The following is a 14,966-nucleotide window of genomic DNA, read 5'->3' as shown; positions in this document are numbered from 1 at the left end:
TTTTCAATTAAAAAACTGTTACTACTTCAACATTTGTTGACCGATTTAAACAATTCCAACACCAACCAATTCAGCTCACTCAGGACATTCATGGTCCTAATCAATTTTTTAAAAAAGCACGCTTTTCCAAAATTCCCAAATTTCCAGGAAGTTCCCATTGAAATTTCCAAGTTGCACAATCCCCACATTTTTCAAGGTATTCAAACTATTCCAACATCAACACATTCCACTCATACTGGACATTCAAAGTAACACTTCTCTAAGTTCCAAACCTAATTTCGTTTTTCCAGGAAATTCAAACTCTTCAATATTCAAACTATTCTTACATTCAAACTATTCTTACATTCACACTACATCCTGTCACCATTTCACTTCAACTTCAGCATTGGAGCATTCACACATCATCTAGTTAGAAATATTCATCAGTACAGTCATCTCTTCTTTATAGCGGTTCCAAACATGACCATGATAAATGCATTTTCGCAAAGTAGGAATCATTAATTCTCAATCAAATATTTTCATACAAGAACATAAAATACCTCTTTACAACCTTCTAAATACGTTGCAGAAATGAATTACCACACTTTACACTCTTGCTCCATCATAGTAATGCTGCATGAGGCTTGGCCAATCTGTGACCACGATACTGAGCAGCACACTCTCATTGGTTACGTCTACCCTAGTAGTAGTTTTTTGTTGTTGTTGCCATCTTTATGTCTGAAAATGCTTATTTTAGGACCAAAAAAACTGCATAATATGCTTTGAAAATAGGAGCGATGTGTTGAAGCACGACATGGCGAGGGATAAATGTATGACCTATTTTAAGATGTATGAATTATCGCAGTTTATCCATTTGAGATTATTTTTATAGTGGTGTTTTTTTTTAACTGTTTTTCATTCATCTACCATTGCAAGCAGCCCATATTATTATTGCTTATACTTCAAACTTTACTATAGTTCCTCTCTCTTATTCTGCCGCAAATAATACGAGACCAACCGGCCAATGAACACTTTCCCAAGTTCCAAACCTAATTCCGGTTTTCCTGGAAATTCAAACTCTTAAACATTCAAACCATTCCAACATTCAACCTATTCTTACGTTCTGTCAGCAAGATTCTGTCTGGGTGTTGTTGATAAATGGCTTTGGCTTTGCATAGTAGAGTTTTAACCTGCACTTACGGATGTAGCGACCAACTGTAGTTACTGACAGTGGTTTTCTGAAGTGTTCCGGAGCCCATGTGGTGATATCCTTTACACACTGATGTGGCTTTTTGATGCAGTACCGCCTGAGGGATCGAAGGTCCGTAATATCATGGTTTACGTGCAGTGATTTCTCCAGATTGAGATTATTTTTATAGTGGTGTTTTTTTTTTTTTTTACTTTTTTTCCATTCATCTACCATTGCAAGCAGCCCATATTATTATTGTTTATACTTCAAACTTTACTATTGTTCCTCTCTCTTATTCTGCCGCGAATAATACGAGACCAACCGGCCAATGAACCCCCACATATGTTATACCGTCGGAAAGGTGCCACTCGCGCCGACGAGGGTACTCCAAATTGGGAAAATGTCATGTTACCATGACGACGCTATTCACGAACTAAACACAAAATTGGCCTATTTTAATGGGTGCATTCCTTTGACTAGATGACCTCCTCTTGTAGCTCAGGCATACTTTCATGTATTTTGTTCACACATTTGTCTACTTTAACCCTGGGTAAAACGTTTTCACGTCCAATTTTTGGTTTCCGCTGGACGGCCATCAGAAGGAGGCGGGCGCCATCGGCCTTCCTCCATTAAAGCGGATGGCTCTCACTCTAATTTACTAGAGCGCGTGCTTTTATTTTGGTGAACAACCTGTCCTCACGGCCACATCTTTTATGCCACTGTCATGTGTTTTGCGGAATTGTTTATGTCACACTACCAGGCTCAAATTGTGTACTGTAGTTAGGGTTACAAAGGGTTGGAAAGTTTCCGGTAAATTTCCGGAAACTTTCGGGAAATTTACCACGGGAAGTTAAGCTCGGGAAGTTTGGAAATGTTGACAACTTTTTGATTATTCAAAGTTGGCAACAGAATGGCTAGCAGAACAGAAGGCAGAGGAAACTACACGTTTTGATTTAGTATTTGCTAGTTGAACTTTACACATCACAAAAAAGATAAATTCGGATCGCTAACGAAGAAATTAGCATAACGGCTAATGGAGAAATATTTTCGGTTCATTATGAGACTGTGGTGGTACATAAACCTAGCTAGCTAGAGATATTGGCCCCAAAATCATTTAACAAGTACAGGAACAGCTAGCTAGCTTGAATGGAAGTCTGCTGGAGGAGTCTACAGTCATACAGTAACAAGCAATTACACCTCTATTACACTTAAATACCATAAATCAAACCCTCACAATGCGTTTGGGCCTCCCAGGTGGTGATCGATAGAAAGCCCCGCCCCTCTCTTGCCTGGCAGAGTCTCCTGTCAGAGAGAGTTTCAATTCCCATCTCCGGAAGAACTTTGAACATGTCACGAGGGAGGTGCTGGACATTGAGTCCGAGTGGACCATGTTCCGTACCTCTATTGTCGAGGCGGCTGATTGCAGCTGTGGCCGCAAGGTGGTTGGTGCCTGTCGTGGCGGTAATCCTAGAACCCGTTGGTGGACAGCAGCGGTGAGGGATGCCGTCAAGCTGAAGAAAGAGTCCTATCGGGATCTTTTGGCTCATAGGACTCCGGAGGCAGCAGACAGGTACCGACATGCCAGGCGGTGTGCGGCTTTAGCGGTCGCGGAGGCAAAAACTCGGACATGGGAGGAGTTCGGGTAAGCCATAGAAAATGACTTCCGGACGGCTTTGAAGCGATTCTGGACCACCATCCGCCGCCTCAGGAAGGGGAAGCAGTGCAATGTCAACACCGTGTATGGTGCGAATGGTGTTCTGCTGACCTCGACTGCGGATGTTGTGGATCGGTGGAGGGAATACTTCGAAGAACTCCTCAATCCTACCAGCACGTCTTCCTATGAGGAAGCAGTGCCTGGGGAATCTGTGGTGGGCTTTCCTATTTCTGGGGCTGAGGTTGCCGAAGTAATTAAAAAGCTCCTCGATGGCAAGGTGGGTGAGATCCGCCCGGAGTTCCTTAAGACCCTGGATGCTGTGGGGCTGTCTTGGTTGACAAGACTCTGCAGAATCGCGTGGACATCGGGGACGGTACCTCTGGATTGGCAGACCGGGGTGGTGGTTCCTCTCTTTAAGAAGGGGAACCGGGGGGTGTGTTCTAACTATCGTGGGATCACACTCCTCAGCATTCAGGTGTACTGGAGAGGAGGCTATGCCGGATAGTCGAACCTCGGATTCGGGAGGAACAGTGTGGTTTTCGTCCTGGTCGTGGAACTGTGGGCCAGCTCTATACTCTCCACAGGGTCCTTGAGGGTGCATGGGAGTTTGCCCAACCAGTCTACATGTGCTTTTTGGACATGGAGAAGGCATTCGACCGTGTACCCCGGGAAGTCCTGTGGGGAGTGCTCAGAGAGTATGGGGTAACGGACTGTCTTATTGTGGCGGTCCGCTCCCTGTATAATCAGTGTCAGAGCTTGGTCCGCATTGCCGGCAGTAAGTCGGACACGTTTCCAGTGAGGGTTGGACTCCGCCAAGGCTGCCCTTTGTCACCGATTCTGTTCATAACTTTTATGGACAGAATTTGTAGGCGCAGTCAGGGCGTTGAGGGTATTTGGTTTGGTGACTGCAGGATTAGGTCTCTGCTATTTGCAGATGATGTGGTCATGATGGTTTCATCTGACCAGGATTTTCAGCTCTCACTTGATCGGTTCGCAGCCGAGTGTGAAGCGACTGGGGTGAGAATCAGCACCTCCAAATCCGAGTCCATGATTCTCGCCCGGAAAAGGGTGGAGTGCCATCTCCGGGTTGCGGAGGAGACCCTGCCCCAAGTGGAGGAGTTCAAGTACCTCGGAGTCTCTTGTTCACGAGTGAGGGAAGAGTGGATCGTGAGATCAACAGGCGGATCGGTGCGGCATCTTCAGTAATGCGGACGCTGTATCAATCCGTTGTGAAAAAGGAGCTGAGCCGGAAGGCAAAGCTTTCAATTTACCAGTCGATCTACGTTCCCATCCTCAACTATGGTCATGAGCTTTGGGTTATGACCGAAAGGACAAGATCACGGGTACAAGCGGCCAAAATGAGTTTCCTCCGCCGGGTGGCGGGGCTCTCCCTTAGAGATAGGGTGAGAAGCTCTGCCATCCGGGGGGAGCTCAAAGTAAAGCCGCTGCTCCTCCACATGGAGAGGAGCCAGATGAGGTGGTTTGGGCATCTGGTCAGGATGCCACCCGAACGCCTCCCTAGGGAGTTGTTTAGGGCACGTCTGACCGGTAGGAGGACACGGGGAAGACCCAGGACACGTTGGGAAGACTATGTCTCCCGGCTTGCCTGGGAACACCTCGGGATCCCCCGGGAAGAGCTGGACGAAGTGGCTGGGGAGAGGGAAGTCTGGGCTTCCTTGCTTAGGCTGCTGCCCCCGCGACCCGACCTCGGATAAGCGGAAGAAGATGGATGGATGGATGGATGGAATTTACAGCAAATAACTTTATTAACAATGTTTTGTAATCTTAAATTGAGGAAGTCAGGATTATTTGCTACACCCATCCATCCATTTGCTACCGCTTGTCCCTTCTCCGGGTCGGTTTGGTCTGTCTGTGACGAGGTGGTGACTTCTCAGCTTTGTAGTGTACAGTTTTTTTGAAGCATGATACCGATAAAGCACGCTCCTGAGGTCACACGCCCCACTGTTGGGGAAGAACGGATGTACTGAAACTAGGGGTGTAACGGTACGTGTATTTGTATTGAACCGTTTCGGTACAGGGGTTTCGGTTCGGTTCGGAGGTGTACCGAACGAGTTTCCACACGAACATATTAGGTAGCCGCCTCCGCTTCCTTCTGCCTCTGTCTCTGTCAGTACTCTACACAGCACCCAGCATTGTCCCACGCACACAACCATCTGATTGGTTACACACAGAGCGGTAACAGCCAATCAGCAGTGCGTATTCAGAGGCATGTAGTCAGTGCTTAGCGTTTAGCAGGTAAGCATCAGGCAGCGGACTCTCCCCAAATTATAACAAACACCTCCCAGTCAACTACTAGTAACGTCACTATGAGCCCGTTGACCTTCTAGAAATATAAAAGGCAGCTCAGCTCGCTCGCAGTCCTGGCTTGAGGTGAAGGCTAATTCGCTTTTAGCGTAACGTTAGCTCATTTTGCGGTGTGTGTGTGTGTGTGTGTGTGTGTGTGTGTGTGTGTGTGTGTGTGTGTGTGTGTGTGTGTGTGTGTGTGTTACGGACAGCAAAGCCCTGTCTGTCTGTTATTTCACTTTACCTTTTTCTGTGTTGATTGAGCTGTGTTGAAGCAGCAAAAAAGGACATTATGTTAAATGAAGAGTTTCTGTCTCTGATGGTTGATATAATAATGTAACTGCATCATTAAGCCTACATGAACTCCATGGTGTTCAGGGATGAATAGTCTCTCCTATTGCTATTGTACCATTTTTTTTCAGCTATAGTTACATTAATCATTAGAAATGCAGCAGCCTAGTTTTGAATGGCAGGGTCCCTGCTATCACATGTTGATAAAAATGTAGCATTTACATAATAAAAATCAACTACAGTCTTCCCAAATGCTGTAATAAATTAAGCATGATGAGTTGACTTGAAACTGTTTAATGTTGCACTTTTTATATGTAGAAGAAAAGTTTTGTCATTTTATTTAATCTGAGCAACAACTTGAGGCAGTTTAATGTTGATTAATTATAGTGTTCCCAATGTTAAAAGGATAAAGCCATTGTTTACAAATTTGGTAAATAATTAACCAAAACATTTATATTTTGTTGTTTTCTTACTGTACCGAAAATGAACCGAACCGTGACCTCTAAACCGAGGTACGTACCGAACCGAAATTTTTGTGTACCGTTACACCCCTAACTGAAACCCAAACGGGGTAATCCCCAAGCCAAATATGTCATGTGAGGTACATGGCGGTTGTCTTCAAGCGGAGTTTCATGACTTGGTAAGTCGGGGCAGAATGGGAGTGAATAGTGTAAGGGGAGACAAGTCAACACACACAAAAAGCTAAAAAGATGACGACTCGGCTTTTATCTTACTGCCCTTTCCCGCCCCGATCACATAACAACGCACAATAAAGACGACAAAAGGCAGACAAAGTCGACCTAGAAAGGTGAAACACGGCACGCTGACCTTTTTGTTCACTTCTGCAGTCCTTCTCAGATAGTGGGGGGGATTTTGTGTGACTTTGACAATGGTGTCATAATTAAGGCCCGGGGGGGCCACGCCACTTTATCTGGCCCGCAAACACCTGGAAATGATATGTGTCAATAAAGTACTAAATATTTTCTCACTGTCATGGATTTTATTCATTTTGACAGAAAACATATATGTACTGCTTGAAATGTCATACCTTTTAAACTTAATACTATCCAATATTGCAACAAACATTACAGTATAGGGTTGTACGGCATCAGTGAGCAATGTGCATCAGGATGCGATGTTATGCAGAGGTGTACTTACAACAATGTTGTAGTGAAATTATACTAGCTATAGTCGCGTGTGGGTGGGGGGAGAATTTTTTTTATTTTTCTTCCTTGTGGGGGCATAACAGAAAAACAATTGAGAAGCACTGACTTACTGTAACCAGGACGACCATTAGTTATCCTCGTTGTGTAGCAAATAGTAGCATGCACTAGGCCAGGGGTCGGCAACCCGCGGCTCTAGAGCCGCATGTGGCTCTTTAGCGCCGCCCTAGTGGCTCTCTGGAGCTTTTTCAAAACTGTATGGAAAATGGAAAAAGATGAGGGGGGAAAAAAATAATAATTTTGTGTTAATATAGTTTCTGTAGGAGGACAAACATGACACAAATCTCCCTAATTGTTATAAATCACACTGTTTATATTACACATGCTTCACTGATTCGAGTATTTGGCGAGCGCCGTTTTGTCCTACTAATTTTGGCGGTCCTTGAACTCACCTTAGTTTGTTTACATGTACAACTTTCTCCGACTTTCTAGGAGTGTTTTATGCCACTTCTTTTTCTGTCTCATTTTGTCCACCAAACTTTTAACGTTGTGCATTAATGCACAAAGGTGAGTTTTGTTGATGTTATTGACTTGTGTGGAGTGCTAATCAGACATATTTGGTCACTGCAAGCTAATCGATGCTAACATGCTATTTAGGCTAGCTATATGTACATCAGCGTTTCTCAAAGTGTGGGGCGCGCCCCACTGGTGGGGAATAGAGACATGACAGGTGGGGCGCGAGGAACGGGAGGGAATTTCACTTTTTTTTTTTTTTATGTATTTATTTTTTTTAGATTTTTTTTTTTTTACTATGCTTTCATTTTCTATACGCACTGTAAATCACTTTGTGATTCTGTCTGTGAAATCCGCTATATAAATAAATGTAAATTACTTATTTTTCCTGTAGGCTTTAAATTTCTAGGTAGGAGCAAAAGTTTGACAGACATAGCAACAGTAACTAAGGGGCGGGGCTAAGCGGAACAAACTTGACGAGACAATCGCAGCAAAATGAAAAGCTGTCCCACTGTCAAACGACACAGTTGCGAGACGTATATGCGACATTGCAAGTGATCTTGAGGAACAACTCGGAGACAAATGAAAAGAAAGTCGTTTTGCTTTACAAGTGGACGAAGCTACTGACAGCAATAAAGACTTCCTGTTCATCGCATACGTCCGCTTTGTGAATGGCGAGTCACTGTGCGAGGATTTGCTGTTTTGCAAATACATCAAAAATAGAGCCTCTGCTGATGAGCTGTTCAAGATAATGGACAGTTTCCTCAAAGAACACGACCTTAAATGGGAAAACTGTGTGGGCTTTTGCTCTGATGGCGCAATGACCATGGCAGGGTCAAGAAACAAGCTGCAGGCTCTAATAAAGAGGGTTGCGCCAAATGCGCATTGGACACACTGTGTCATTCATTGGGAAGCACTCGCGTCAAGGCAGCTCAGCCCCGAACTCAATGAGGTTTTAACAGATGTGAGCGCGGTAAATTTGATCAAAACACGACCACTGAAAGCGTGACTGTTCTCTGCACTGTGTGAGGAAATGGGAGCTGATCATACAGCCGTGCTGTTTCACCATACTTGCCAACCTTGAGACCTCCGATTTCGGGAGGTGGGGGTGGGGCGTGGTTAAGAGGGGAGGAGTATATTTACAGCTAGAATTCACCAAGTCAAGTATTTCACACACATATATATATATATATATATATATATATATATATATATAAGAAATACTTGACTTTCAGTGAATTCTAGCTATGTATATATATATATGTATATATATGTATATATATATATATATATATATATATATATATATATATATATATATATATAAATAAGAGAAATACTTGAATTTCAGTGTTCATTTATTTACACGTATACACACACATAACACTCATCTACTCATTGTTGAGTTAAGGGTTGAATTGTCCATTCTTGTTCTATTCTCTGTCATTATTTTTCTAACCATGCTGAACACCCTCTCTGATGATGCATTCTGCTTCGTCTCCTTGTTGTGTGCGCAGTTGTGCACTGCACTCTCTAAAAGCTCTAGATGTTAATGTCACATATGCATGTACATTAGATGGCAGTATTGCCCTGTTTAAGAGTGTCACAACATTGCTGTTTACGGCAGACAAACTGCTTTACGGTAGACAAAAACGTGACTGCTGTTGTTGTGTGTTGTTGCCGTGCTGGGAGGACGTTAATGAAACTGCCTAACAATAAACCCACATAAGAAACCAAGAACTCGCCCTCGATCATTCTACAGTTATAACGTGATTGGGCAGGCACGCTGTTTATATTGTGGGAAAGCGGACGTGAAAACATGCTGTCGACACGTCACTCAGGTACGCCTGAATTTCGGGAGATTTTCGGATTTTGTCCCGAGAGGTTTTCGGGAGAAGCGCTGAATTTCGGGAGTCTCCCGGAAAATCCGGGAGGGTTGGCAAGTATGTGTTTCACAGTGAAGCAAGGTGGCTCTCCCGGGGCAAAGTGCTGTCACTTGCCCTGTCTTGCCAAATGCATAGCTCCTCCTTTTTTTTTGCAAAGATTGCAAAGTGGCACTTTTATTTTATTTATTTTGAACTTGATGCAAGTTATTTGATTTATTATTGAACTCGATGCAAGTTATAACACTTTTATTTGATTTATTATTGAACTTGATGCAAGTTATAACACTTTTATTTGATTTAATATTGAACTTGATGCAAGTTATAACACTTTTTTTGATTTATTATTGAACTTGATGCAAGTTATAACACTCTTGTTTTATTTATTATTGAACTTGATGCAAGTTATTTTATTTATTATTGAACTTGATGCAAGTTATACCAGGCAGCACGGTGGAAGAGGGGTTAGTGCATCTGCCTCACAATATGAAGGTCCTGAGTAGTCTTGGGTTCAATCCCGGGCTCGGGATCTTTCTGTGTAGAGTTTGCATGTCCTCCCCGTGACTGCGTGGGTTCCCTCCGGGTACTCCGGCTTCCTCCCACCTCCAAAGACATGCACCTGGGGATAGGTTGATTGGCAACACTAAATGGTCCCTAGTGTGTGAATGTGAGTGTGAATGTTGTCTGTCTATCTGTGTTGGCCCTGTGATGAGGTGGCGACTTGTCCAGGGTGTACACCGCCTTCCGCCCGATTGTAGCTGACATAGGCTCCAGTGCCCCCCGCGACCCCAAAGGGAATAAGCGGTAGAAAATGGATGGATGGATGGGCAAGTTATACCACAGCTGCACAGTTATTTTATTCATTATTGAACTTGATGTTATTTTATGTTCAATAAATTTGAAAATGTTAAGCTTGGCATTAGCATTCTGTTGGGGCGATGGGGGCAGGTGGGGCTTGAAAACTCCCCCTTGTCCAAAGTGGGGGATGACAAAAAAAGTTTGAGAACCACTGATGTACATATTGCATCATTATGCCTCATTATACCTTGTAGGTATATTTGAGCTCATTTAGTTTCCTTTAAGTCCTCTTAATTCAATTTATATCTCATGACACACTATCTGTATGTAATATGGCTTTTATTTTTTTGTGGCTCCAGACAGACTTGTTTTTGTATTTTTGGTCCAATGTGGCTCTTTCAACATTTTGGGTTGCCGACCCCTGCACTAGGCAGTCTATGTACACTATTTGTCATTAATTGTATCATTATTTTGAACATATGTCATTAATTGTATAAGTATTATGAACATATGTCATCATTGTATCATTATGATGAACATATGTCATTAATTGTATCATTATTATGAACATATGTCATTATCGTATCAGTACTGTGAACATGTCATCATTGTATCAGTACTATGAACATGTCATTATTGTATCAGTACTATGAACATATGTCATTATTATTATCATTATTATGAGCATATGTCATTATTGTATCAGTATTATGAACATATGTCATTAATTGTATCATTATTATGAACATATGTCTTTATTGTATCAGTATTATGAACATATGTCATTAATTGTATCAGTATTATGAACATATGTCTTTATTGTATAAGTATTATGAATGTATGTCATTGTATCATTAGTATGAACATATGTCATTAAGTGTATACGTATTATGAACATATGTCATTATTGTATCAGTATTATGAACATACGTCATTATTGTATCAGTACTATGAACATATGTCATTATTGTATCATTATGAACATATGTCTTTTTGTATCAGTATAATGAACATATGTCATTATTGTATCAGTACTATGAACATATGTCATTATTGTATCATTATTTTGAACATATGTCATTATTAGTATCATTATTATGAACTTATGTCATTATTGTATCATTAATATGAACATATGTCATTAATTGTATAAGTATTATGAACACATGTCATTATTGTATCAGTATTATGAACATATGTCATTAATTGTATTATTATTATGAACATATGTCATTGTATCAGTATTATGAGCATATGTCATTATTGTATCAGTACTTTGAACATATGTCATTATTGTATCGTTATTATAAAAATGTCATTATTGTATCAGTACTATGAACATATGTCATTATTGTATCATTATGAACATATGTCATTATTAAGAAAAGCGCTATACAAGTATAACCCATTTATCATTTATATTGTATCATTATTATGAACATATGTCATTAAGTGTATCAGGACTATGAACATATGTCATTATTGTATCAGTACTATGAACATATGCCATAATTGTATCAGTATTATGAACATATGTCATTAAGTGTATCATTATTATGAACATATGTCATTAAGTGTATCCTTATTATGAACATATGTCATTAAGTGTATCATTATTATGAACATATGTCATTAAGTGTATCCTTATTATGAACATATGTCATTAAGTGTATCCTTATTATGAACATATGTCATTAAGTGTATCATTATTATGAACTAATGCGCTCCAACAATGAATCCCACATCTTTGTTGTCCTGCAGATCTCCTGGTCAGACTGGCAAAGGACAAGTTTGGAGCCGTTCAGACTGAATACCAGAAGGTGAGTCTGGTGCAACTTTGACATTCTAGATACAAATAGAAAGTGTGTGTTTGTGTGAATGCTGCAAGTCTGAATAAAGACATAGATCATAGACATAGCTCTCATATTACATAGATATTAGGAATCTTACACAATACAATAGAATGTAGTACAAACAAGTACGGTAATTTTATGAAGTTAAGTCATAATAATGTACATCGTTTACTTTGGAGAGTGGTATCTTCTTCCGGCTGCTTCACTATCAAACACACCATCAGCAGCTTCTTCATATTTTTTATGGATACATGTTTAGATATTATTTGAACATTCTTCTTCAGTATGGTGCAAACGAGCAGCGCTATGCTACCAAGTTAGCTAACTACTGTACACTCATTTTTTCTAATGACTTCTTTATTTAATTCTAGGAATATCTGGGGGGGGGTCTCTGAATGTAGCCCACATGAATAGCGATGATACTGTTAGGGGAATAGTCGTCACCTTAAAGCAGAGTGTAAGGCACAGAGAGTAGGGCTTGATGATAAAACGATATCAATATACTGTGTATCAGCATCGACACGTGATCGATATCAATATAAAAATGTGTTTGATAAAAAAAAAAGTCTCTCTCTCTCGCTCTCTCGCTCTCTCGCTCTCTCTCTCTCTCTCTCTCTCTCTCTCTGGTGACCAAGTCACACAGGAAGTGATCAGAGGGAGTGACACGGCAGAAAGGGGGACACAAGTGTGTTTATAGAACACAGGTGTCAAACTCAAGGCTTGGGGGCCACAGCTCATTGTATGTGGCACGCGGAGACCTGAAAAAAATGTGCGTCATTAAAGTATCTTTTGTTTTCTTACGAAATGTATTCGTTTTTTTTTTTTCATTTTGATAGAACAAATAAATGTGATGCATTAAATTGCATACCTTTTCAACTTGAATAGTATCCAACACTGCAACAAATATCATATTAAGTTTTTTCAAAATACAGAAGTAAATACTTGTTTGACTTCAAAGCAAGTTATCCATTAAATTTTAATATATATATATATATATATATATATATATATATATATATATATATATATATATATATATATATAGGAACATTTAATAGCAAAAAACTAAATCGAAACCCTACCACTTTTTTTTTATTTTTCCGGAAAATTCTGTCGACGAAGCTGCCAGTTTTTTTCTGTAAAATATGTGGTTGTTTTTATGGTGTCTTACTGTAAATTAATTAAAGTAAAAAGAAAAAATGGCAGATCAATTGTAATATATATATATATATATATATATATATATATATATATATATATATATATATATATATATATATATATATATTTTTTTTTTATTTTTTTTATTTTTTTTTTTTTATTTTTTTTTTTAACACTAATATTGATTGGCAACACTAAATTGGCCCTAGTGTGTGGATGTGAGTGTGAATGTTGTCTGTCTATCTGTGTTGGCCCTGCGATGAGGTGGCGACTTGTCCAGGGTGTACCCCGCCTTCCGCCCGATTGTAGCTGAGATAGGCTCCAGCGCCCCCCGCGACCCCAAAAGGGAATAAGCGGTAGAAAATGGATGGATGGATGGATGTTGTAAAAAAAAAAAAAAAAAATGGACGTTAAAAAAACAAATATCTGTTCTCTTTTCATTTACTGTATTAGTTTATATTGTAAAAAAAAAAAAAAAAAGACTATATTTTACAGTAACATTCTGGTGACTGTCAGTTTTTACTGTAAAATCTACAGATATTAGTGCTTATTAGTGGTTACTAGTAGTTTTTAGTGCTTACTAGTACTTATCAGTGCTTATTTGTGGTTTCTAGTGATTACTAGTGTTTATTAGAGGTAACTAGTAGTTATCAGTGCTTACTGGTATTTATCAGTGCTTATTAGTGGTTACTAGTGCTTACTAGTACTTACCAGTGCTTATTTGTGTTTGCTAGTGTTTATTAGTGATTACTCGTGCTTATTAGTGGTTATTAGTACTTATCAGTGCTTATTAGTGGTTACTAGCGCTTGTTAATGGTTACTAGCGCTTATTAGTGGTTACTAGTGCTTATTAGTGGTTACTAGTACTTATCAGTGCTTATTTATGGTTACTAGTGGTTACTAGTGCTTATCAGTGGTTACTAGTAGTTATTAGTGCTTACTAGTACTTATCAGTGCTTATTTGTGGATACTAGTGCTTATTAGTGGTTACTAGTGCTTATTAGGGCTTACTCGTGCTTAGTAGTGCTTACTAGTACTTATCAGTGCTTATTTGTGATTTAGTGCTTATTAGTGGTTACTAGTGCTTATTAGTGGTTACCAGTAGTTATTAGTGGTTACTAGTACTCATCAGTGCTTTTTAGTGGTTATTGGTGCTTCTTAGTGGTTATTGGTGCTTATTGGTACTTCTTAGTGCTTATTGGTACTGGTTAGTGCTGCATGATGTCTGATATTTCTGCAGTGTTATACGTATGTATGTATGTGTATTGTGTTCCAGTAGTATGTTGTGTATTGTGTTCCAGTAGTATGTATGTGTATTGTGTTCCAGTAGTATGTTGTGTATTGTGTTCCAGTAGTATGTTGTGTATTGTGTTCCAGGAGTATGTATGTGTATTGTGTTCCAGTAGTATGTTGTGTAATGTGTTCCAGTAGTATGTATGTGTATTGTGTTCCAGTAGTATGTTGTGTATTGTGTTCCAGTAGTATGTATGTGTATTGTGTTCCAGTAGTATGTTGTGTATTGTGTTCCAGTAGTATGTATGTGTATTGTGTTCCAGTAGTATGTTGTGTATTGTGTTCCAGTAGTATGTTGTGTATTGTGTTCCAGTAGTATGTTGTGTATTGTGTTCCAGTAGTATGTATGTGTATTGTGTTCCAGTAGTATGTATGTGTATTGTGTTCCAGTAGTATGTTGTGTATTGTGTTCCAGTAGTATGTTGTGTATTGTGTTCCAGTAGTATGTATGTGTATTGTGTTCCAGTAGTATGTATGTGTATTGTGTTCCAGTAGTATGTTGTGTAATGTGTTCCAGTAGTATGTATGTGTATTGTGTTCCAGTAGTATGTTGTGTATTGTGTTCCAGTAGTATGTATGTGTATTGTGTTCCAGTAGTATGTATGTGTATTGTGTTCCAGTAGTATGTATGTGTATTGTGTTCCAGTAGTGTGAATGTGTATTGTGTTCCAGTAGTATGTATGTATTGTGTTCCAGTAGTATGTATGTGTATTGTGTTCCAGTAGTATGTTGTGTATTGTGTTCCAGTGGTATGTATGTGTATTGTGTTCCAGTAATATGTATGTGTATTGTGTTCCAGTAGTATGTTGTGTATTGTGTTCCAGTAGTATGTAGTGTATTGTGTTCCAGTAGTATGTATGTGTATTGTGTTCCAGTAGTATGTAT

General features: G+C 39.7%; 1 protein-coding gene across 15 annotated transcripts in view; it reads left to right on the top strand.

The window, feature by feature from the left end:
* prom1a (prominin 1a) overlaps positions 1-14,966 on the top strand; it is a 224,551-nt gene that overhangs the window by 54,956 nt on the left and 154,629 nt on the right. For all 15 annotated transcript variants that reach the window (XR_012050899.1, XR_012050898.1, XR_012050896.1 and 12 more), the window contains exon 2: positions 11,536-11,594. Coding sequence is in view for 5 of the 15 variants with exons in the window: in XM_061976885.2 (XP_061832869.2) it covers positions 11,536-11,594 (59 nt within the window). In the remaining 10 variants the exon portion in view is untranslated. The remainder of the gene's footprint in view (positions 1-11,535; positions 11,595-14,966) is intronic.

This window comes from Nerophis lumbriciformis, linkage group LG16, assembly GCF_033978685.3.
Source record: "Nerophis lumbriciformis linkage group LG16, RoL_Nlum_v2.1, whole genome shotgun sequence".
Lineage (NCBI taxonomy): Eukaryota > Metazoa > Chordata > Actinopteri > Syngnathiformes > Syngnathidae > Nerophis > Nerophis lumbriciformis.
The sequence above is the reverse complement of the archived record's forward strand: the minus strand, read 5'-3'. Positions and strand labels throughout refer to the sequence as shown.